Source organism: Tachypleus tridentatus, chromosome 9 (assembly GCF_004210375.1).
Source record: "Tachypleus tridentatus isolate NWPU-2018 chromosome 9, ASM421037v1, whole genome shotgun sequence".
NCBI classification, from domain to species: Eukaryota; Metazoa; Arthropoda; class Merostomata; order Xiphosura; family Limulidae; genus Tachypleus; species Tachypleus tridentatus.
Window position 1 is genome coordinate 45,707,831 of NC_134833.1, and position 25,992 is coordinate 45,733,822.

Below are 25,992 nucleotides of genomic sequence, written 5' to 3' on the forward strand. Positions count from 1 at the left end.
CTGATCCAGTAACAGCCTTAAAAACAAAACCACAAGCTGAGGAAAGACAGAAGCTTAACAATAACACTCAGCATGTGAATATCACTTGTCCAGTGTAACTTGCCTTAATGCATGTCTGAGATTACTTGATGTATTTTTATTGAGATAATCAAGGCTTTATTATAGACAACCTAGCCATTACGTCATAGAACAGGATTATCATAACAGCATTTCAGAGGAGCTTTAGTCTTTCATTGTCCAGCCCAAATTAAAAGTTTTTGCATTGAAAAGGCTCTTTGGTAGTGGTTTGTGGAAAACAAAAGACAGATCTTAAATGGAAGTTATATATGCCTCTGATTCTGAATCCAAAATGGACAAAGCAAGATGAATGTGAAAACAATAGTCTACTTAAAAATTTGATAATAACAATTTATAAAAAATAAGCAAAATTGTAGTTCAAATACCTTGATGCTAGCTTTAACATACTGCATATGTGTTAATTTCTTTTGAAAATAAAAACAAATATATTTTCATTCACGCCTAAAAAAAACTACAAAAAAACAAAAAATGCAATGCAACATGAGTACCTGAACTACTTTCAAGTTCCATGATGGGTGATTAATAAGACCTGTAGTTTCTACATGGTATGCAATAGCAGCCTGTAACTCTGGATAACTCGCACTATCCAGTTCAATGCCAGGAAACAGGTCACTAATCAGATTTAAGAACAATGGTTCATCATCATCTACCTATGTAAAGAAACAAACAAAGGTTTTAAAGCTACAACACATCATGACAAAAAAAAAAAACCTTTGTTATCTAATAGGCACATTGTACCATTTACAAACTTTCACAGATACAGCTTTAATATCATTCTATATCTTGAATGCTAAACTTAAATATCATTAAGAAAACAAATTTCAAAGAAAAAAGTCAATGTAAAATTATCTGCAAAATTAACATCGCTACTTAAATACTTTTATACCACTCTCTTCTGCAAGTCTGTAGTGATCAATTAAAAAATTATTAAAGTTAAATTATTCTCATTGTTATTGTAATGTAATACCAAAAATGTATTTGTATATTTAAGAATTATGTAATTTTCTTAGGTTTGTATTTATATATCTAAAGTTTTCTTTGTTTGTTTGTTTGGAATTAATTACAAAGCTACACAATGGGTTATCTGTGCTCTGCCCTCCACATGTATAGAAACCCAGTTTCTAACAGTGCGAGTCGATAGACATACTGCCATGCCACTAGGAGGCATAACCACTCTTTATAAAATATAAAATATTAACTAAAACATTTAAAAATAAACACAGAAGAAAAAACGAAAATTATGTACAAAAAAATAATTCTTACCAGTTTTGATACATTCATATCTCGAAGGACTCTCACTACAATCATCCACTCACTTTCATGTGGTCGAGATCGTTTTTGTGCTCCTAAAGTTCTCAATACAGATAATATATTACGAAGTCCAAAATCATAATGCACCTACAAGAAAATAAAAAATATTAGTGGTATGCTCAGAACTTCACATGAAAGAAGAACTTTTTAACTATTTTTTTGAATTGTACTTGCTACTACAAATGGTATTGCAGACTTTCATATTTAAAGCAAAATTTAAAAATTTTAGATTTAAAAAATAAAAGTAACAATCTGACCAATTTTATTTTATATCAATTCACTGTAAATATCAACTTAGATTTGGTTAAATTCTGTAACTTAAATTTTCTTTGAAAACATAATACTTGTACACTTTTCTAAGATCTATAGAATTTAATTATTACTTGTTTACCAAAGTATTTTATAGTTTTAGTATTGACAGCACAGGTGAATGTCATATACAATAAATACCTAATCAGAATTGTTCCTTGCAGGCTTTAATAACAATTCCTTGATTTGAAAACAGCAAATCATAATTATCCTCACTGAGTAACAGTTACTTCAAAGATAAGTTATTTTTAAAGATTTTTATGGGTTTTGTAAAGTTTATTTCTTTGTACATTGCTACACATATCTAAAAATATATTTGTATCATTATCTTTTCACATATCAAAATAGGAGATGATTTAGCTGTAGCACAAGTTTACTTTTGAAATTAAATTATTCTCAAACAATTGCAAAATGTATAAAGAACTAAACAGTTTTATCAAAATTAGTGTATTTATTATAGCACATAAAAGTTATTATTTTTAAACGTTTTTCTCTGAAGACGAAACTTACAAATAAAACATTATTTTATCATGATGAAAGCTTCAATAAATTGTGATTAGTTAAATATATAACATTTATACCTGTTTCGTGAGTTGTTCCTCACACAATTTGTAAAGAGTTGAAAATTTCTGAGCTAAAATAGCATTTTCCTGAAAACCACAGCTAGCAAGTTTTACCCTCATGATGATCTACAAACGTAAAAATGATTTGATTTTATGGAATATTTTCGCTTTGTTAAGAATGTTTCTTTAACTAGAAGTAAAAAAAAGCAATGTCAATAGTATTTTATAATAAAGTAATAACTAGATAAAAAATACATTTTAAAACTTAAACAATTTATAGACCTTAACTACATTTTGAGATACATAAATCTTACATCTAGTATCATTGACATTTTCCTTTCTGTCTTTTAAATGCGAAATTACATTTTTGTTGTTTCTGCATGTTTTATCTACATAGAAATATAAAAAAGTAAAACAGAGTAAAATAAATAAATTCAACGTAATATATTTTAAGTAACCAAATCTATATTATTGAGTAACTTATTTCTACTAAATAATTAGCTTTTGCATAAATATGAAGTATTATTTAAAGAACACATAAGTGAAATATACTTGTCTGTCAGGAACCATCATAGCCATGCTTCGGAATTGAACCTTTAAGTTTTCAGGAAGCTCTTGTCTACCTGCATAACCTGGGTTCTGTAAGCACAAAAAAAAAAATTTTAAAAGCAAAATTTTAAAAACCAAATGTCTGTTAGATGAATGTAACTGTTTCTTTTAAATTTAATATGAGAGTTGTCACCTAGATAGTCAAAGGGCGAGTGTTAAATTTAATACTTTCAGAAGCAGCGTTTTATTTGTTTATATAATTGTGTACAAGTCATACATTGTGTAGCTGACTAGTGGATGACTGTTATATTATTGTGTCATGTTACCAGAACCTTCCAAGATTTTCTAATTGTTTCATTGAGTACAGTTACATCACACTATCTCATAGTGTGTAAATAGTTCTAGGTCTCTGTCTGGTCAGATATTAATATGTATCCAAGCAAGAAAGCTAAGTTACTGAAAGGGAGAAAAGCAAGTTAGTTAGAGAGAAAATTAGACAGATCTAAATTGAGTAACTGTGAGTTTAGCAGTGATTTCTGAGATAAATTATCACATATTGTATTGCAATAGCAAAGTGGAAAAGAATAATTTATATTGTTAATTAAGTTCTAAAGTAACTGAACCAGTCTGTGCAGACTTTTGATGAAAAATAGACAATTTTTTAAAGCTCTGGATACAACTGTGGTAACCAACAGAAAAAGTTAGTGAAAGGAAAATGAAAGTGAAATTAAACTATGTCTGAGTTTAGACACAATAAACAATTTCTAAAGTCAGTTTCACTGCTTTTATTGTTATAACAGAGTACAGGAGTATAATTTGTTTTGTCAAAGGGTATCCTAAAGTAACTAAACCTGCTTGGGTGGTTTATGATAACATAGTTCAAAGTTCTGAATACAATTACAGTAACAAACGGTTAAAATGGTGATTTTGAAATGAGTATCATAGCCTTGTATGTAATAACAGAGTAAAGGAGAATAATTTGTCATGTCAAGGGGTGTTTCAAATTAATTGAATCCACCTGGGTGAACTTTGACGGAAAGAGACAATTATTTAAATCTCTGGATACAACTGTGATAACTAATAGTAAAATAATTTTTGTACATGCATTTGATTTGTTCTGAATATATTATTTTAAAATAAGTGGATTGTGTGTTATCTGTTTATAGTTAAAATTTATTACCAACAAATCACAGACACCTACTGTAAAGAATTCTGGTCCATACCTTCAAACACTGACGAGATTGATGAAACATTAAAATCAAATGGTTTCTGTACTATTGAGCACTAACTATATACTAACAATGATGCACACTATATGAGACAAACGATTCAAATTAAGTTTTATATGGTAAAGATAATTTTGAATTATTAGTTATGAAATGTTTTTATAAAATAAGTGTTATGAAGAATACTGAATTTAAGAAGAAAAAAAAATAATGAACATGAAAATGTACAAGAATTTGTTTCCCATAAACTAATATAAGTCACATTTATAAAATATGTCAATTTAATTTGAATATTTTTATTCAAAATGTCACTTGTACACATATTAATGTGAAATTAGAAGACATTTACAGGGAAAGTTACAACATTATGTATATATATATATATAATTAAAGTTATTTCTGTATCATAACTTCTTTATAGAAAGGAGTTATTTTTCCTATATAATAATCACCATTGTAATGAAAATTCCAAATTCTGGATTTAAGACCACTTCATCACCATCAGAGAAAATAAAGCGTTCTTTTCTTTCTTTTTTTGCAGAGAGAACAATATTAATCTGCTGGGCAGCAACAGACAGCACTGGAAGTTCAATGCGGTTGAATTCATCAAAACAACCCCAAGAGCCTGACTGAGCAAGACCTATATTAATATCATAAGATAATGTAATTTTAAGTGTTTTTTATTGTTATTTATCATGTGCCATAAAATTATTTAAGGGTATTTCCTAAATCTTAAAATAAAATGCATCACTCCTTCATTTGGAAAGATCTGAACTACAGAGGAGTGGCAATATACAAACTTGGTCTGATAAGTACATAGTCTCCTTACTGGCAATTGTTTTACCTCCACAATTCACCTTCTTCCAGCACTGTAAGGAAATTTAAACAATAAAATACTGTAATAATCTACAACAAAATTAAGTTTGTGCATACAGAAGTATAAGATGCAAATTAAAACCTTTCAGTTAAAAATGCTGATAATCCACAATCATCAAACACGTACTTGAAAAGAAAGGAATATGTTGCAGTTGTAGTGAAAGACAACATATTTAAGTTAAATGCACCACCTGTGGAAGATAACCCAACAAGACTGATAGAAAGTGAGTGGGAAACATCAACAAGACTAGGCTAACATTCCAACAAACCACGAGATAATCCAATTTTTTCACAAATGACTGAATGACAGCCAGTCATAAAGCTACATATATCATTGTTGGGGAACAAATCATATGAAGTGTGCAATCACTATGTTTTCATGGTGGTAATAAAATTACCTACTCATAAGAAAGATGACATAACAGGTGAATCCATGGTAGGGCAGGCCCAGGTGGAGTGATGAGGAAAACCAGCTACTTCAGGAAACTTGTCTTGGCTTGTACCAATGAAGGAAAACTGAGAGGAAGATAAGTATAAACAAAGAGGTTCTCCCAGTTATGATACTAGGCATCCATAAAAATTGAGTGGATACTGATTAATGGGTGAGCAAGCCATTAATATAACTACTGAAAAATAAAGGGTAAAGAGCTCACTTTGTGGGAAGAACTAAAGAATTTTGGGAGGTAGTATTCAACATAATTTTCATTACACCTTGAAAATTCCACTAAAAGTATCACATGCAAGTGTCACACAAGGGAAGAGCTTCATGAAATAAGGCAATCACCTCTAAAGTAGAAACTACGTCTATAGTAGTAAATGTAGAAGAGAGAAGTTTTGAAATTAAACTTCAAGTCCTGGAGTACTATAAAAGATGGCTGAAGTATCCCTTGAACTTTGTTACCACTAAAAACCCCATGTAGACCAAATACTTAGGTGACATAATAACTAGGATTTGGTATTGTGAATGATCAACCCATGAAACTTTGTTTGACTAAAACCCCATGTAGACCAAATACTTAGGTGACATAATAACTAGGATTTAGTGTTGTGAATGATCCACTCATGAAATATAACAAACAAAGTAGACAACCAAGATAAAAATAAAACACCTAATGATCCATGTAGAAGTTGATATTGAATTAATACAAATGACCATCTGTGACTGTTTGACAGAAAACATAAGAAGCCAAAGACAGACAAAATAGAAAATAAGTGAGTAAACTTACATCTTGATGACAAGAACTAAGAAAATGATAAGATTGGATAGATTTATCACAGGTTTCCAATCTCCTTATTTTTTCTCGACTAAAAACAATGAGATAAATGGTGAACAATTTCAACAGCTCCTTACTTTACAAGACCAGAAACATCCTTGTCCAAAATTTGTAGGTAAAAAATTGGGTCAAAAAAATGTCCAATAAGTACAGGGTAATGAATCAATAGTACAAATATTAATTTTTTTTAAAGGTTCTATTACTAGCATTACAGAGAAAATTGTAATTTCATAAACCAAAATATATAGTTTAATATATATATATATATAAATAATTCATACTTGACTAACAATAAATGTGTGTATTTATATACCAATCTGTAAAATTTCCATGTAGAGATCCATTATTTTGCACGTAAGTCTTCATAATATTGAAAATGACGTCTATACTATTTATATACATAAAATATAATGCAAAATTATCATACTTTCATGGATAATTAGACAATATCAAAACTACTGCATAAAAGATTCCAAAATAATGATCTTGATTAAAAATATAGGCTTACCTACAAATGTATAAGATTTTAAAAGCCTTTTAAACCCATTTTTGTTTAAAGAAAATAAAAACGTAAGTATCACAGGAAGATCTGTAATGGATACTTGAGAATAAAGTGACATAAGCAAAGCAGAACCTTTTGAGAATTAGAACTAACAGACAAATCATGTTCTTCATTTAAAAGAGACAAATATGCCCAGTTGAAAGATCTACTTTATTCATTAATGTGAGTAAAAATAGTAGATGCCCCATAAATTCAGCATCCCAGTGAACATATCAGTATTAAAAGGACCTGATGAATAAGAGTTAACAATGGGGTGTATATATACATACGATGTACCAATTCAAACATTAGTTACATTCTAAGTAGATTATAAATGAATAAGCTATGTTGCCTCAGAAGCATCAATTATTTTAATTTGCCCTTACAAATACGTTACAAGCAAAAATAATTCCTTTATTACATGTAATAAATTTACTTATGTTTAAAATTTATAGCACAATATATTTTGCTAATACTATGTAAACAAATGCAATTACAATTCTATGAAAACTTTCAGCATGTCATCTCGGTCAAAATATTACACATACAGTAATGTGCTAAAGATGACAAGAGCTATAGCTCTTGCCTTCCTGCCTTTATGCCTTAAAAGTGACCTTTTCCTTTTGTAATAACATTTTTTAACAACTATGAAAAGATACACTTGATTCCACATCTTGCTTGTTATGAGTTATTAGGGGGAAAAATTCAGTTTTAAAACAAATGGAACACACAGCCTTGTAAGGCTTTAAACTGAAAAAAATATTTTAACACTAGCTGTATGGAAGTTATGCAAATTCGTGATTAATGAAAGGTTAGTTACTTTACAACATTAAGAGTTTCTTGTTTTATATGCACTTGTAAAAATGCAAAAATATCCTCAAAAACTGCTAAAAAACAAAATATGAAGCTGCCAACTTGCATATTTTTCTACACAAATCCAACAAACCTTCATGTCAAATCTGATGAAGATCCATCAATAGAGTGAAAAGCAGTATTAAAAATGTCTGTAAAATTTTCAGAACTGAAAATCTGTATATATCTTTTATAGACACAATGAGCCTCCACACCATATTTAATGAAGATCCATATACAAGTGAGATAGTGGTGAAAAATTCAAAAAGGCAATAAAAAAGCAAAATTAAAAATAGGTACATATCTCCACATGGACATAATTGATATTCATATCAATTTTGGTGAAGATCTATCAACACCCAGTGAAGTAGTTACATGGACATACAAAAGACACTTGACAGTGCTGTTATATTTATAGAGATTCTATTAAGTGTTAATATGCAAAAAAATACTGTTTAGTTTTAAATAATAATTACACTTATAAAAACAACTGAAGATCTGTTTGTATGAAACAAATTTTTATACTATATGTTCCAGAGGCAACTCACAGTCCCCATTGTCTCCTCTAACACACACACATCCATCTGAAATACTTGCCTTACAGTGCTTGGAAGTGCCCTTTTTTTTAATGATCCCTGCCGTTTTAATACTCTTTGCACATAACTGTAAGCATATATTATATAAGAATCTTACTTTTTGTTTAACTGTGCATTTTGTTATTTTAAAACTTCTATTTTTAGTTGTGTATTATATTGTGTTTGCTTCTGAATGGATATTAAGACAGTTGTTATAATATAATCATACTTTCCTTCTGTAGCATCAGAAAGATACAATGTGAAAAAAATAACAACAAATTGTCAAAAAGAATAGGCTTAATTAGTTTTTATCATAGCAGATTACTTACCTTTGTATATCCTTCCTAATCCTCTGAAATCCATCTGATCAGAACAGTTGAACACAACCACATACTTTCCAAGTGCTTTTCCCATATCTTTGATGGTCTCTGTTTTTCCAGTTCCAGCAGGACCAGCAGGAGCACCACCCATGCTCATGCCCAGGGCCTGAGCAAGAGTGATATAGCACCTACATATAGTAATTCACTTAAAATGTATGCAAGATATTTTTTATCTAAATTTTCTTGCAAATAATAACTGCAAAAGAATTGAAATACAACTAAAACACCACAAAAAGTTATTTTCCTCATGTATTTGTACTTTAACCATCATTTAAATTATAAGAAGCAAGTAAATCTGCTTGCACTCTTGAATGTTTAAACAACTGCAGACTGTTACTTTATATATTTATATATCACTGTAAAAATATTTCTTTCTTTTAAATTACCATACAATTTCCTTTCAAATGTCGTGATACAATTAAAAATCTTAAAGTGATTACAGAATTTATACTGTTCAGTGATACATATACTCCTCATTCAGAAGAGCTGATGGAGAGAGTTAATAAGTATTAATATGTTGTCATAAAAACAGTAAAAATAAATCCAATATTCTTTGAAATTACCTGTCTGTCAGTGGTGTAATCACCAATCGATCAGTGCATCCTAAAAATTCATTCTGATAGATGAAAGAAACATTTGTTATTTGAACAATACACTGGTCAGTGTCCATACTGAAGTAAAATCTAGCTTGTTTCAACCATTCAAAGTCACTTGAGATTCGAATATGCTTTTTGACCTAAGAGTATCAAAATGACTTTAAAAACTCTTATTTTAGAAAAATAAAATTGGTAATCACACTCACAAAATTTCTGAGACTTTCTTGGAGGATAATATTTTTCTTAATCATTTAATACTTCACATAGAAACATGTGACAGACCTTCTATTACTTTTTGAGAGAAAGCCTGAAAATGAAACACAATCAGTGTTGAAACCTAAGTAACAAAGCACAAAACTAATATACTAATAGGTGGGCAAACTACAATTTATAAACATATGGAACAATTTCTTTGATGATGAAACATCAAAACTTGTATTACGTTCCACCATTAATAAAACTCTTTCTTATGCTTATAAACTATTCTTTTCCTGTTTATTATTATTGAATGTTGGAAAGAAAAATCAATAGGTTACAAAGTTAAAAGATGTATTCTTGGAAAGAGCAGAGAAACACAAGAAATTTAACTTGAAAAATTATGTACTGGATATGGAATAATAAAAAAAGTGGGTAAGAGAGCTAAATAAATGACACTTTTACAGAATTCTCAAGTTACTAATGCAGGTAGTAATGATTATCTCCTAAATCGATGTATACAATTCAGTGGAATTTATAGCTGCTTTGAAAGAACAGCTGACATAGCTAATTGATATATATATATGAACCTTATTAAAATTTAAAACAAATTTCCCTGAAGAACTTATGTGTCAAATTTTTGTGAGCCATGATTTTACTGGTTTTAGGGTACCTAGTAACATACAAGTCACATAAAAATACAAATGAAAGTACCATTCATACTGCATTTAATTACATTAATTTTTGCTGGGGTCCATATTTAATTTACATAAAAATTTTGATGTTTACTAATTTTACCCAAAGTGTTTAGTTAGTTATTTATCCTGACTTGTAACATTAAGTAAAACTGTGCAGAGAATTCTAAAAGTACAGAGCTCATTGACAAAAATGGGCATTTTTTCAAGCACTGTAATGCAAGCATTTTTCTGGGAGGTGAGAGTTGTTATAGAAAATTACAGGGACTGTTGGTTGTCTGTGGTATGCACAGAGTAAAAACATATAAGAAGCAAACATATTTTATTCAATTTATTTCACAAGTATTTTTAGGATTTAAAAGTGGTGAACTATTGTGTATTAACAGTTAATAACAAATCAAAAGTTAAAATTTCCTATACTGAAAGTACACTACATGATCAAAAAGTATGTGGAAACCCCTTCTAATTAGTGGGTTCAGCTATTTTAGCCACAACCATTGCTAACAGGTGCATAACATCAAGCATACAGCCATGTAATTACCATAGACATACATTGGCAGTAGAATGGATTGTAATGAAAAGCTCAGTGACTTTCAATGTGGCACTGTCATAAGATGCCACCTTTCCAACAAGTCAGTTCGTCAAATTTCTGCCCTATTAGAACTGCTCTGGTCAATTGTAAGTGCTGTTATTGTAAATTATTAGGAGTAACAACAGCTCAGCCACAAAGCAGGAGGCCACACAAGCTCACAGAATGGGACTGCCAAGTGCTGAAGCATGTAGTGCATAAACATTGTTTGTCCATAATTGCAACACTCATTACCGAGTTCCAAACTGCTTCTGGAAGCAACGTCAGCACAAAAACTGTTCATCAGAAGCTTCACAAAATGGGTTTCTGTAGCCGAGCAGCTGCACACAAGCCTAACATCACCATACGCAATGCCAAACATTGGCTGGGGTGGTGTAAAACACACCACCATTGGACTCTGAAGCAGTGGAAATGCATTCTCTGGAGTGTGAATCGCACTTCACTATCTGGCAGTCAGTTAGGTTTGGCAAATGCCAGGAGAACGCTACCTCCCTGAATTCATAGTGTCAACTGTAAAGGTTTGTGGAGGACGAATAATAGTCTGGAGCTGTTTTTTATGGTTTGGGCCAGGCTCTTTAGTTCAAGTGAAGGGAAATTTTAATGCTACGGCATACAGTTACATTCTAGAGAATTGTGTGCTTCTAACTTTATGCCAACAGTTTGGGGAAGGTCCGTTTTTGTTTCAGCATGACAATGTCCCCGTGCACAAAGCGAGGTCCATCAAGACATGGTTTGCTGAGGTTGGTTTGGAAGAACTTGATCGGCCTGCACAGAGCCCTGACCTAAACCTCATCGAACACCTTTGGGATGAATTGGAAAGCCAACTGCAAGCCATGCCTTCTTGCCCAACATTAGTGCCTGACCTCACTAATGCTCCTGTGGCTGGATAGGAGCAAATTCCCACAGCCATGTTCAAAAGCTAGTGAAAAGCCTTCCCAGAAAAGTGAAGGCTGTTATAGCAGTAAAGGGGGGATTAACTTCATATTAATGCTGATGTTTTAGAATGAGATGTTCAACAAGCACATATGGGTGTGATGGTCGGGTGTTCACATACTTTTGGCCATGTAGTGTATATTTCCAATAGGTACTTACCTCTGCACACAAATTTTAGTATTATTGTTCAGTGCTGCCTTCTTAATGTAAACTTTTTCTTAACTTATGCCGTAAGCTTTGAGTGTTGCATGTGTACCCTGCAGGTTAGATGTTCATGCAATATCACATATGAGGTCTCTGAATGAACACAATGTCCATCAGGGTCTAGACAAGGTTAAAAATGAGAGATAGAAGGAAGAAAATAGGAGAAAAGGCCTGAGCTTCCACAGACTTGGGAAGAGAGGAGAAGATAACTGTGGTGATAAAAGGTATGTGAAATGTCAATAGGAAAGAAATCAGACAAATGATGTCTGCAGGCCAAGAGAAGAAGGAAATATGTTGTAAGGGACAAATAAAACAAGGAGCGTGAGGTGAGTTGTTCAAACAGAGGTAAAGTCAGAACATGGAGAAGCACAGTAATGACCCAATCCAGAAAAGAAAATGACACCTAAGAAGCCTCTGAATCCAGAAATTATGGATAAGAAGAGTGAGAATAGGAAAAGTAATACATTCATGATGAGTGGGAAAGGTAACTGACAGGTATGGGAAAGGGGTACCTGAAAACCAAAAAGTAAAAAAGACCCATTGTTGAAGGGCCAGGTGAGAAATTCCGCCATCCATGCCACAGAAGGCTAGTTATCAGGAAATTCCCTGCTAGTTGACTAACAATGGAAGACCTTCCACTTGCACTGGTACACTTTTATGAAAGATGGACAAATGGAAGGAGCTAACAAAGAGGCAACTTTAAATGTGAAGCCAGATCTTCTCACTAAGAACCAGACAGAAACCAAGCATGAAGATGAAGGATGGGGAAAGTGGGATGTAGAGCAGGGGATTGATGTTCACACAGAAGTGATGGAAACACAGGAAGAGGGACAGGTGGCAAGAGGAGTAGACACTGGAGCCTCAGAAACCAAGGTTGTGCTGGTCAACAGAGTGCAATCAGGAAGACCCAACAAGGAGTGGAGTGTACAAGAGAAATAACCAATGAAGCAATCTGACAAAAGGGTACATATAAAAGTATGTGTGAGACCAATCCTCACTGAAGGCATTGTCAACCAGAGCTTGCAGATGAGATACAAGTAACCAAAAGAGAGGCAACTGTGCATTGAGACTCATGACAAATGCATTCAGTTGGGTAGAACTTCCTTAAAGGCAAAGGTCCCAAAAATGAATGGATTGAATGATCACTCTGTGGGAGGCATGAAAGATGATATGCAACTGGACTGAAAGCACCTAGCATATAACATGCAACAAAATGAATGTGTTGTTTATGGACCTACTATTGAAGATCTAAAGTCTGGAAACAGATTTTTTTGGGCCACATGTCATTTTCGTGGTTTATCAGAGGCAATGGGAATGGGGCAGAGGTATATGGGGTCTGAATGCCAGTTGATGAAGCAAAGAAAAAGAAGTGTGTGCTGACCAAAGCAGCACCACTCACAGGACCAGAAAAGGTGTGTTGAGTATCAAACTTATAATATAAAGAGAAGGACAAGCATACAGAAAAGGTGAAACCAGTTGTGGCTGAAAGCATTGGCTGATACAGCAAAAGGAGCTGAAAACCAGGAGAGGGGTATGATAACTGAGAGTGGCAAAGACATCAATAAGAGGTATGCCCAATGGAGATCAAGCCCACTAAAAACCCTAACAGTGAATAGACCATTACTTGGTTTGAATCCCTTTTGTCAAGATAGGCAAACAATTACTATGGTTAGATCTCCAGGCATATGACTAGCCATTAAATAAACTTGAATAAGTCCAAAATAGCTGATCCAATATGTAGAAACAGAGTCCTGGAATGGTTAATATAAGAAATGATAATGGAAGTGTCAGAGCAGATCATGCTCAACTGATCCATGAGAAGAGAGATAAATGGGAAATGCCCAACAGATAGTAAGAAAAGTAGGATGTAGAAGTGAATGCTGGGCTAGAGCCTACACCTTCAAATGTGTAGTAATTCATAGATGCCCTCTTAGCCCAAAAGAAAAGTATCAATGAAGGAACAGAATTCTGTTTGGGGACTGGGCATGGATGAGTTGCCAAAACAAAAACTTGAGGAAAAACAGAAGGAAAGCACAAAATCAAGGATAATGGATTTTCAAAAAGGTCCCCCCAGTTTCTGCAACTTGCATTGGTGGAAATATCAGTTTGTAAGGTCAAAATGAGTGGATAGAACAGGGAAGGCAGAATTTCCAAAAGCAAGCTAGACAAAGGAAAAGAGTGAAGTTATTTAAAGAGAAAGGTTAAGGAGGTTTTTTCATTCTCCTACTGATAAAGTGCTATCATCACAAGATGATGCCATCAAGCATTAGCTCAATTCTCAGCAAATGCATGATTTTTAGGTAGGGATGTTAGCTCAAGGATAGTGGAATGTTAATATCATAAGCATATTTATGAGGGGAAATGAAGCTAATATGTATTTCAGTTTCATCTCAAAAATATAAACAGCTATAGTGGTAATTTTCTTGGAATAAGTGAAGTGCTTGCCAAATCTAATCTAGGTCTTCAGAATAATATTGCTAGAGTGAGGCAATCTCAAGAGAGTGGTAAAGAACTTCAAGCCCATTATCTATCTTCAGACTGTCAGAATGATTTTATCCAGACACACAACACAATGGTATTTTAAGAAATACTATCAGAAAGATGAAAACTAAATATTTTTCAATGATAGTCAATGCTATACCTGATTATTCTGACACAGAACAGAAATACTATCTCCCTAAGTAGTAAAAAACCGGGATGAGATGGCTAACTTCATTATAATTAACTTAGAATATCCATGTACAATACTGTAAGATTCAGGGGTATGACAATACTTCAAATGTGGCTGGCAACAGTGCCAAGTATGAAGGTGCTTAACACTCCTACAAAAAGACGTTTCTAGTCCTGATTTCTCCAAGCCCGTTCCCCTGGCTGTGGTTTCGCTAGATAGTAGATAGGGACAGTGGGAATCTCGTTAATCTATTCATTAATGGATTTAAATGGCAATTTCATTTAAATACAAAATTATTAGCCTAATATTAATAACCTTTCAAGTTGCTCTGGGGCCTATTAGGCCCCACTTTTCGTAGGAGTGTTAAGTCATTACTACTTATTGCCAAGTTTTCAACTTGTGGAGCTAATACTTTCAATTTGTGTAGTCAAATGGTGTTGAACACTATAATTATGTGATCACAATATCTTTTAGAATCACACAAACAATCTACAATTATTTTATTCAAAATCCTGAATGATGGGTGATACTACAAGCAAATATCAGATGCTCATTACACAATCTTTCAGAGACTAGATGGTCAATTTGCATAAAAAGTATTAAAACAATTGTAATACATAGGCCACTAATAAAACCTGCAATTATTGAGTGCCATGATGTAAACGTGTCTTCTAAGTGCAAAAAACAGTTAAGGAAATTTCAACATAACATACAGTCATTCAAATGCACTTGGGTGGCAACAATATTGCTCAAAATATTGGTTGCCATAGTTCAATGCAATAAGGCTCTTCAATGAAGGAAGGCAATTTTTGATGTAAAAGTTCAGTGATATAAAGGCTAGAGAGAACAATGGCAAGCCATCAATTTTGGTAGAACATAGCCCACTGAGGTAGGAAGACAAAACCCCAGGTCTGATGCTGTAGTAAGAATCAAAGTTTAATGACACCACAAACAGTAGAGGTGAAGAGGAGGTCCATGAGATTCATTCTACAAACTCTGAACAGAAGAAGCATGCAAATTCCCCATGCAGAGCCAAAGCCCCATATGGTAAATAAAATCCAGCATGCTCAAGGCTGAGATTCTGACAGAACAACAGATCAGAGAAATATATTCCAGTGTGGAGCAAATGAAAGCACAATAGATTGTGAGCATAGAACATCAACCTGCTTTTCAAGAGGTAGAAGCAAGGTAATGGTGGACATTCAGTGTCCTTGTATACTTAACATGTAGCTGCTTAATGTGAGAAATGAAAATCAGCTTACGGTCAAAGATAGGCCCCAAGAACTTTACCTCAGAGACTACAGAAAGAACAGTATCACCAAAACAGAACTGAGGATCAGGGTGTGTATTCTTTTGGTGGTAAAAGTGTATGGAAATGGTTTTGGAGAAAGAAAAGGTAAAACTGTTTGCTGTGATTCACTTCACCAAGTGATTGAGGGCAGACTGAAGCTACAGCTCAATAAACTTTATGTTCCACAACTTAGAGAAGATGTAGAAGTCATCAACATAAAGACCAATTGCAACAGTAAGAGCAAGTTGTGTAGTGGCTCCAAGTTTCTGTGGAAAAGATTGCAAAAGTGTCAAACCTACACAGAGTTGAAATTGCCTGTCATTTAAAAAATTCCAAACAAAAAGGGGTAAATGGACATGAAACCCAAATGAGTGGACGTCTTGCAAAATGCCATGACTCAACAGTGTTGTAAACTCTCTCAAGGTCAAAAGACATGAAAATAAAATGTTCCCTCTCGAGGAAGGCTTGCTAGATTGACATTTCAAACTGAATCAGGCAGTCCATGATGGAGAGCTGTTGATGAAACCCACACTGGGTGGGCAAGAGGAGGTTGTTTGATGTGAGAAACCAAACAAGGTGAGCATTAACCATCTTCTTTAAGACCTTACAGAAACAGCTAGTCAAAGCATGACAGCAAAGTGTGGGTGTGTTAATATTAAAATTAAAATATTGGTAGTTAGCATAATTCCATCTTTATGAGCGGAAATGTTCCCCATTGCAGAAATTCCATGGTTTGAGAAACCAGTGAGGATCTTTGACTCAGTTGTGTTCATCAAATCCCTCTCAACAATAACTCCTCAAGAGGAATTCAAAGTAGCATGGGAACTAACCTTCAAATTTAAAAGAAGTTCTCTGTATTTTGGGGTAGATGTCCTCAAAACGTATCTTCTTGACTGACTCAGGAGAGGCAGCAAGTTCCTCTAATTTATTCTGATTAAAAAAGTGATACATTTGGCCTAAACGTTTGTCAGACAAGGAATGAAAAATCAGTAAATGAAGTACAGGTGCAGGTTGAGGTGAAGACTATTGTTCAAATTTCAAGACGTGGTTGTTTACCTATGATCTGTTTTTTTTATTATTCTATTTTTATTTAGATTTGTAGATTCATAATAAAAAAAGAAGATTTCAGTAACCATGGAACATTAAAAGCGTATGCATTACAATGTGAAACAAGGTCACTGCAGCAATGCCAGGGTTTCAGAAGTACTATACCCAAACATCAGCATCTGACAGAATATCCATAATACCCTTTGAAAATGCTTAACACTGATACTTGATTGACCCTAGCCCAACAGGATCAGTTGATTAACCCAAGGGGACCTCTTGTCTATAGGAATTCAAGGCCAAATTGGGAAGTTTGGGCTGGACCCCTTCAACCACCAGGATCCTCTCCCCCCCCTTCACATGTTACCATGCATGACAAATATATGAGTGGACGTTCAGATCTCAGAGGAGGTAAACTGAAAAGATAGAACCTTCTCTGGGAAGTCTCCTCACCTTATACAGATATCCACAACAAGGGGGCACACAAAGAAAATAATTTTATGATAAAACACCAGAAATAAAATTTGGAGAAGATAATGAGGAGAGAGATTTCAAGGCAAATGTTTTTCCAAGCTTATTAATTAATTGGAATATTAACATGCCAGTTTGTTGTAGTCAATAAATATCAGTAATTTATTTAGTTTTCTGCAAATATGAGAATGATGTATAGATGGTCATAGTCAATGAAGTAAAACATGAAAGCAATTTATAAAGTGAACTTTGGAAGTACATTTCTCAAAACGTTAGAGTTGTTAAATAAATAATCTTTGAGAGCTGAAGTTAGAATACCTTTTTTTCCTAATGTAACTATGGGGATTTTAGGCATCGTATTTAACCACTGATTATGGAACCAAAATACTGTTTATCAAAATGAAAAAAAATCAAAATCATACAAAGATTAACAATCAGGCAAGAAAGCCTTAATGGTCTTGCATTTCTTTTATAGAGCACAACCTTACAAGGTCATTAAGTTTTAAAACATATTTCAAAGTTTTGCTGCATCAAAAATTCAGATAAAGTTGGATTTTGAGATTTCTTGCCCACTAAGATATTATGTAACTATTATTTTACTATTTTAAACACCTACTTAATTATTGCTGTTTTTCTTATTCAAATTCAACTACATCTTGTATATTTTTGTTACTTTGTCTATTTTTGTTTACTCAAGAATCAGTTATTTTTCTTGATGTTAGTTTCAAAGATTTTCTTACTGTTTGCTTTTTAAAATGTTTTATACATTGTTTCATTTTATTCCATAATATATTAATTTAATTTTAGCATATAATTCAAAATATAAGAAATTGCACATTTTATATTTAGTCCAACTTGTTTAATATTAGAACTGTAACTATAAAAAAAGCAGTTAATAATGTCAAGCAACACCATAAGTTACACATAACTGCTGCTGGCAGATCTGCTTCTCTATCAGAAGTTTGAAAATATATCTAAATATATTTTTACATACATAAACACTAAACACACATACTAACTTATGAAAATGGGAGCTATGATATAATATTCCACGCATGTAAGTAATCCCAGATTATGCTTTCAAAACGACCTAAATGCAAACCTTAAACAATTTTAGAAAGTTGTGTCTATTCATATTTCGTTCTGCTGTTTTACTTTAAATGTGCAAACTGTGCATGGTATCATAAGCATATATGAGGCACATGATGATATTTTCACTATACTTTAGATAACTGCAAACATTGAAATTGCAAGTTTTAATTTAAAAGTTTAAAATCCTAAAAAGTATATATGTAGCTGTTTTGAACCAGTAATTATTATTAAACAGTGGTTCTGAAATATGGATTCTTTGAATGTCATGCATATCAAGTTTTGTTAATTGTATTGTTTGTTTGTTAGTTTTGAATTTTCATGCAAAGCTACACAAGGGCTATCTGTACTAGCTGTCCCTAATTTAGTAGTGGAAGACCAGAGGGAAAGCAACTAGTCATCGCAACCCATCACCAACTCTTGGGCTCTAACCACCTGGCCATACTGGGCCTGTTAATTTTAACTGAAACTTAAAAGATACATACATGTAAAATGCAAAGCAGATATATGTATATTAGTTGTAAATTATTCATATAAGAATTAATTTAATGCTAAGATTTTACAATGGAAGAAAGTAAAAGTTACTTACAGTGACTGTTATTTCAAGTAGAATATTCTACTTGAATCATATGGACTACACCTTCTTTTAAATTAAAATATGATTTAGCTAGAAATTTAGAAAAATGAGACAACATTTTTCAGAAATGAATTGTTAATAGCATTATTACTACATTCACCTACAGACTGTGTTTAACATACAGTAAATGAGTTTCTTAATTTATTCAAGCAGTTCAAAATAGACTGTAAGAAGTACTTACAAGATCTTCAAAAATATCTTTCTGGTGTACGTGTATAGTGATCAAAGTTTCAAACTTTACTCGCTCATATTTTGTCATATCATAAGTAGTATGTTCAATTAGTTTTCTTAGAATTTCAATAAATTTATTATTCATGAAATTCATTATCTTCTTGTCCTGTCGAGCACTGGTTAAGGCATCTTCGGTGTTTTTTGTCCACAACAACTGCAAGCCAAGAAGTGAAACCTTGGGAATAAAAGGCAAGATATTTTCTAAATTATTTTGTATTATATTTGTGTGATAATAAAGGCTTAAAGCTGAAATTAAACTATAGCTTTTAATGAATATGTTTATTTATGCTGCAAAAATATAAGACAATATATAATCAGAAAAAACAAAACTGCAATGAATGAAACAAAATGTTTATTTAAGTTTACAAATGTTTTTTTTTCTAACACCAATATGTATGTGAACAATATGTTCAGTAAAATTGGAAAGAAACATTTTGATACATTTGCAGTAAAGTCCTGTTTTTCTGAAATGTACTGAAACTGTACAGCAATGTAAGAACTATGATGATCTGAATGTCTGGTTTTAACCTGTTTCTGGACCAAAATAATTCAAAGATTCACAAATCCTTATCCTAAATTTAGTGTTGTGCTGATAATTCACAGATTCTTTTTAATTTTTGTTTATAATTTATTTGCAAGTTTAAAATTCAGATATGTGCATTGAAATATCTTTTACAACTTATTTTGACAAAGTTAACAAAAAATATTGAAACTTTAATATATGATAAAACAGATATATTTGGACGTTCACAAGGTATAAACACACAATATAATAGCTCAAATGAAGAAAAAGCTTAGTTGACTCATTGTTTAACAAGTATAACTTCTTCAGGGAAAGTGAGCTACATATAGTACACAGATATGAAAAAGCTCATCCAAGACATACAGACCTTCTATACTATAACAATATAAATTAAACAAATAATAATGTGAGACATGTACATAATTTTACATTTTTTCTTTCAAAAGTTAATACAAATTCTTGTTGTACCCAATTTTCTTTACTAATTGTTACTTTGTTGAAATCTTGGCCCAACATTTGTATCTTTTTTCACATTTGATTAAGTGCACAAATGACACTAAAGTCTGGACCAGAGACAAAGGTGGAAAACAAAACCTTAACATGGATGAAAGTGTGATATGGTGAAGACAGAGAGAGATAAATGTAATGAGCACAGTCCACATACCATATTGCAAAATCTCCTCCAAAGGATAATGAAGATGAAAAGCAAGGGAAAATAGATTTGATGCAAGGAAACATACAACACATACAAAAGATTAGGCAAAATGGACCTTTAAGTAGATTCAATTTGTAAGGAAGAAGGGGAAAGAACAGAAAGGGATAAGAATTACCAGGGAATTAAATACATGATTTGATGTATCCCAGATGATAGGTAACCATGCAATATAATACCATAGGTCCTTGAAGAGAGAGAAAAGTTTATCAAGGTCCAGCTGAGAGTAGAGATTGTAGATAAAAGAAAGGGAAATAGGAGAAAAGTAGAAAATATCTTCCCAAGCTGCAAGGAGGTAGGATCATAAAGAGTATGCAAAATGTCAGTGGCAAACAAATCAGACAGGCAACATTTACAGGCAAAGAGAAGAAGGAAATAAATCTTAAGGTACAAATAAAACAATATGCATGAGAAAAGTGCTTCAACAATGGCAAAGTTAGTGCATGGAGGGCCACATTAATGTCCCAATCTGGAAGGGGAGAATGCATGGGATACTTTTGAATGCAGAAGGAATGCATGAGCACAAAGAGAATAAGAGGAACTAAAAACCCTACATTAGCTAAAAAATTGAAGTTATGGGATAAGACCACCCAATATCTGGAAAGGAAGGAGACCCAAGACCCACAATCAAAGACCCAGGAGAAAAATTCCACTACCTGAACTACCAAAGGCTCACAGCAAGAAATTCCCTTCCAGCATAAAATGGGCATCGGAAAGTAGTAGACAAAAAGGCAACTCAATGTGTGAAGCTGAATCCTTTTGCCAAGAACCAGACATAAAGACTTAGGATGGGATATTTGGATGTAGACCAAGTAATCAAGGTTGATAAAGAGAGGCAAGTGGTAAGAGAAGATGTCGTAATCTTGGGAACCAAGGATGCGCTGGTCATTAAGGTGCAGTCACAAGGATCTGACAAGAAGTATAGTATACCAGTGAAATCAACTAACAAAGCAATCTGATGAGAGGGTACACAAAGGTATTTGTGAGACTGATCCCAACTGAAGAGCTGGTGAGCTAGAAAAAGTAAGTGATGCGTGCCTGACAAACAACTAGAAGTTCAAGTACTTTGATATGTAAGACAAATTCATCCACAGACAATGGCCCAAAGCTTCGTGGTGATTGACTTACGCCCCCCTATCCCTGAAGGGAAGCACTTGTGAATAGATGCATATTCAGACACATGGGAGAAAATGGTATGCCTGCTGATGAATAGGCCTTGTCTAGCCACCACTGCAAACCATATCTCAGAGAAGAAGGAAAGGGAACAGTGACAGAAAAGGGCTCCCATACAACATTCCATTCATTCCTTCAGGAATTGCATATAGGCATGATTGAGAGGGACCAATGCATTCATGGATAACCACATCCCCAAAAGCAAGCAGAAGTAACCAAGCTAAAAATGCATGGTGAACTAAAAGTTCCATGGAATGTAGAGGCAAAATGCTGAACAAGGCCTCCCAAATGCTCTAAATATTAGGTAGATCAAAAGATTAACTTTTCCAACTTGATCAGCCAGCCAACTCAAGTTGTCACAGAAAGACGTTGGTGAGTGTGAATGGTTGAGTCCTGCTTGAAATGGAATAGAAGGAACAAGTTGTCCATTTAATGGTGAAATCTTATTCATACAGAATAAGTATGATGAGGATATGCCTGAACAATGTAACAAAACACATATGGACTTTACAATTTTGGCCAATGACCATTTATTAATTAGTCATATAAAACACTGTGTTTTATGCAAACTACCACTACCTCTTTATGCAAAGTGACCATGCCTATCGCACAGTATATACTGTGTTTTAAGTGTATATATATTGAGTTCTTAAAACGTATACAAGAATTTGGTGAATTAACAATTAATACTGTAATATGTTATGTTTTAAATAAATTGTATGAAAGTTAGGATTTTTGTATTATTTATCATAGTAGCCATCCACACATTTTTTGAGTTCATAGCCCAGAAAAAGGATGGGTAACTCAGCTTGTTTATTATAATTCATATGTTATATAGTGATTTCTAATTTGTTCATGATATGCATTATTCTGTTATATCTATACATATATCTATGCTTTGATTACATTATTCAAAAAATAATTTAATTAAAGAAAATGATTTCACTTTATATTTGCATGACTGCTTATCATATAAAAAATTTATACACATTGGAAAAAAGGTACTTTCTACTATGAATAAACATTCACAGAAAGCAATAACATACTTGAGCTATATATTTCTTCAAAAATGGGATTAATTTAAAATCTGAATCATCAAGAGCTTGATAACATTCTCTAATAATGCCATGTAGAGACCTCTGTTGTGTTTTCAGCAACTCTCCTAGCCATATTTCCACATTTCCTTTGGCCATTATTGATTTTTCTAACTATAAAGATTAAAATATTTTCAACTTTATTAATGAAGTACAGTTGTATGTCACAAGACCATAAGCAAAAATTATCATTCTTTATTGATTTATCAAGTTTATTATAAAACCATTGATGTACATTTGATTAAAAAAACAGCTTAAAAATACAAAACTTCATAAATTTAACTATAAAAATTAAGTCAACTGGCAATTCAAATCACAAATGATTTTAAAATAAGAAAAAGTAGTTTATAACAAAATATTTTAAATTCTACAGTAGAGAATTATTTAAAAATTTTAAACTGTATGAAATATGTTGGCTGGAGACTGTAAAAGATTAAATAATGGAATATCAAATAAAAGGTTTTTACAATGAGTCCATGGAATGATCTGAATGAACATTACAAAATGAGAATAATATACCATTATCTCTTCTTTTTCTCTTGAATATACTGACAGAATACGATCATAGTCTTTTTCATGAAACAGCACTTCAGCCACATTCTCAAACACATCCAAAAGATGAGCCTGAAATAATATATACATGGATTAATTGACACACAAACAAATATTTCATCAGTATTTCAGAAGATGGCAGTTTTGTCCTTTCAAAGATTTTAAAAATTACATGGTATACAAGAAAAATTATAACAGAAAAACAAAACAAAAAGTACATTGTTTTGAAAATCAGTATTTTTTAAAATATTCTTTCAATGTATAAAATATTCTCATTATTATATTATATGACTTTATAAGAAAAATTAAGCGTTCAGTATTAATTTTTAAAGTGAGTAGCATATACCAATAAATTACAGCTTTAGTTCACATATACGAAAGAATCACTGAAAACCTAATAAAATTCAAGTTCATAATGCTTGAAAGGAAACTAAAGCTATAAAAATGGTTTTAATATTTTCTTTTGCATGCAGATATGAAAATACAATCAAGTTTTTAACAAAATAGCAACAATTGTATTATGTGTAAAAACTTGTATGTAAAATTTAATGTCACAGTATTTTTGTTTATTATTTACAGAAAACTTATTTTAATCATTAAGTTACTGTATAAATTAAACATATATTTTCATCATATTTTCTAAGACATTTTGAAGTAATTCAACAAAAAATTACTATACTAATTCTATACTTAAGAAATAAATTATAATTTGGAATTCCTACAATAAATAAAAATATCCTAATCAACACCTAAATAAATATTTGTTTCTAAACCAACCTGAATTTTATGGGAATCACTAGCTTGACCAAGAATTTCTAAAAGTGTTGGATCTGATACAAAAAAGAATCTGGGAAATAGAAGGCGCTTGCTTTCCAAATATCTGAATATAATAACACTAAATTTAGTTTTTATATTGATTAACATCAATCATAAAGTACTGAAAATCTTAAATGAAAAGACTTAAATGTAGCATTTTTTTGGAATTTTACGTATTTAATATTTACATAGTTACATAATAAATTTTTATTTTATTTTATTTATAATGGTGACTGTTACACTTTATACAATACAACTGTTTAAAAGGAATAAGCCCATTTCAAAATAAAATCTATAGATACAACTGAACTTTAGTTCATTAACTTACAAGTATACAGAGATCTGATTACATTATATTAAAAATGACTTTGCATCTGATCATGACTGCCTCCATAGATATGGCCCAAGAAGAAGTGGAAAAGTAGACATTTCAGAAAGTACTACAAAAGCAGAAACCAGAATGTTGCAGCTAATTTAATGCTATCAATAAAACCCAACAGTAGGTTTAAAACAAATTATACTTAGTACCTTGGGTAATGTATGAATTCAAGTGAAGGCCAAAAGTTGTAATTTTGTCTTGTAGTGATGGAATGCATCCATTGCTAAAATACGATGCAGGAAAAGGCAAGTCTAAGTTATTTTCAAAATATTGAGAATTGTCCTCAAATTCAGCCTCAGAGCCCCCTGGAGGAACACCAAAGAGAACCAAATATATGTCACTCACAGCCTCAACAAAGAGCAACTTTTACTCCATCACCAGCTGTCATGCCATAGTATATATCAGAGATGGAAAGAGAGAGACCTGAATTTCCTCTGTGCCAGAAATAATATTCTGTGAATCAATATCATAAATTAGCTCTCTAACTGGATATGCTTATATATAGTACAAAGAGAGAGCACTCACCATTGCAGGTAGAGAGTGTCTAAAAACAAACATTGTCAAGGGAAATTAAGAGGTGTATGAAAGACTAAAAAATCAGACCAATGGTTAGATCAGAAAAGGAAGAAACCCTGGCAGTCAGGTAATGGCTGTAAATGTTAGAGAAATACTGAAATATGTCTGCAAGATAAGGAAATTCTGAATGTCAAAAGTTATTTATGATACTTCAATTAAGCAAAAACAAACACAGTAGAAACTCTAAATTATTTTCTGAATGCAGCACTTATTTACAGCACAAAATTTGTTTTGTGTAACAGAGCTGTATTTCTTTTAAAATTATAAAAATATGAAGTATGAATACTTGTGAGAATAATTTAGTTAGTAAAGAAACTATTGAAAGTTCTACACTTTTTTCATATAACTTAATTTGAGTATAAATATAGTGGCCAAATATAGAGAAATAATTTTTGCATTGGTTATAAATTTGGTGAAAATATCATATTTTTCTATTTTGATAAATCTGTAGTTATCAGGATTAGCATTATGTAGTTTCCTTATTTTCAAGTAATTTTGTTGAGTCAACAGATCAAACATAATGAGATAAATCATAATAACCAGGATGATAAAATAATCTCTATATATAGCTAGATGTATGTTTGTATTGATGATTGGTTGCATTAACATAAAACATTTTAATTAAAACAATGAACATGAGTTTTTATTTCAGTGCTACAACTGAAAAGCATCAGATTTCTTCTATGCTATTTGTATTACTGAAAAAAATTGTAATTCTTTCAAGTTCTTAAATTTTATTGGTGGTTGTTGATGACTGATATTACTGCTGGTAATGTTACAAGTTTTAAAATCAAAATGTGAATGGATCAGTAAGTTCTCAAGTTTATGAAAACCAACATACATGTACATTAGTATTTAAAGTAATTAGATAAAAAAAAACTTGCAAGGGCATTGTAGCTAGCATTTCTAGCCAACTCCATTCTGGTAAAGTATTTTCAAGCACTTTGAAATATAGCAGGGTAGTGCACTCACAAAGAAATGCAATAA

The 25,992-nt window shown here is 32.2% G+C and overlaps 1 protein-coding gene across 1 annotated transcript in view; it reads right to left on the reverse strand.

Annotated features, from left to right (window-relative positions):
* LOC143225183 (dynein axonemal heavy chain 8-like) overlaps window positions 1–25,992 on the reverse strand; it is a 224,214-nt gene that overhangs the window by 171,649 nt on the left and 26,573 nt on the right. The window contains exons 10-20 of the mRNA XM_076454151.1: window positions 24,012–24,114; window positions 23,202–23,306; window positions 22,635–22,796; window positions 19,131–19,355; window positions 9,098–9,270; window positions 8,484–8,662; window positions 4,489–4,676; window positions 2,814–2,900; window positions 2,280–2,387; window positions 1,342–1,476; window positions 567–728 (exon numbers count right to left, since the gene is read on the reverse strand). Of these exons, the coding sequence (XP_076310266.1) occupies window positions 567–728; window positions 1,342–1,476; window positions 2,280–2,387; window positions 2,814–2,900; window positions 4,489–4,676; window positions 8,484–8,662; window positions 9,098–9,270; window positions 19,131–19,355; window positions 22,635–22,796; window positions 23,202–23,306; window positions 24,012–24,114 (1,627 nt within the window). The remainder of the gene's footprint in view (window positions 1–566; window positions 729–1,341; window positions 1,477–2,279; window positions 2,388–2,813; window positions 2,901–4,488; window positions 4,677–8,483; window positions 8,663–9,097; window positions 9,271–19,130; window positions 19,356–22,634; window positions 22,797–23,201; window positions 23,307–24,011; window positions 24,115–25,992) is intronic.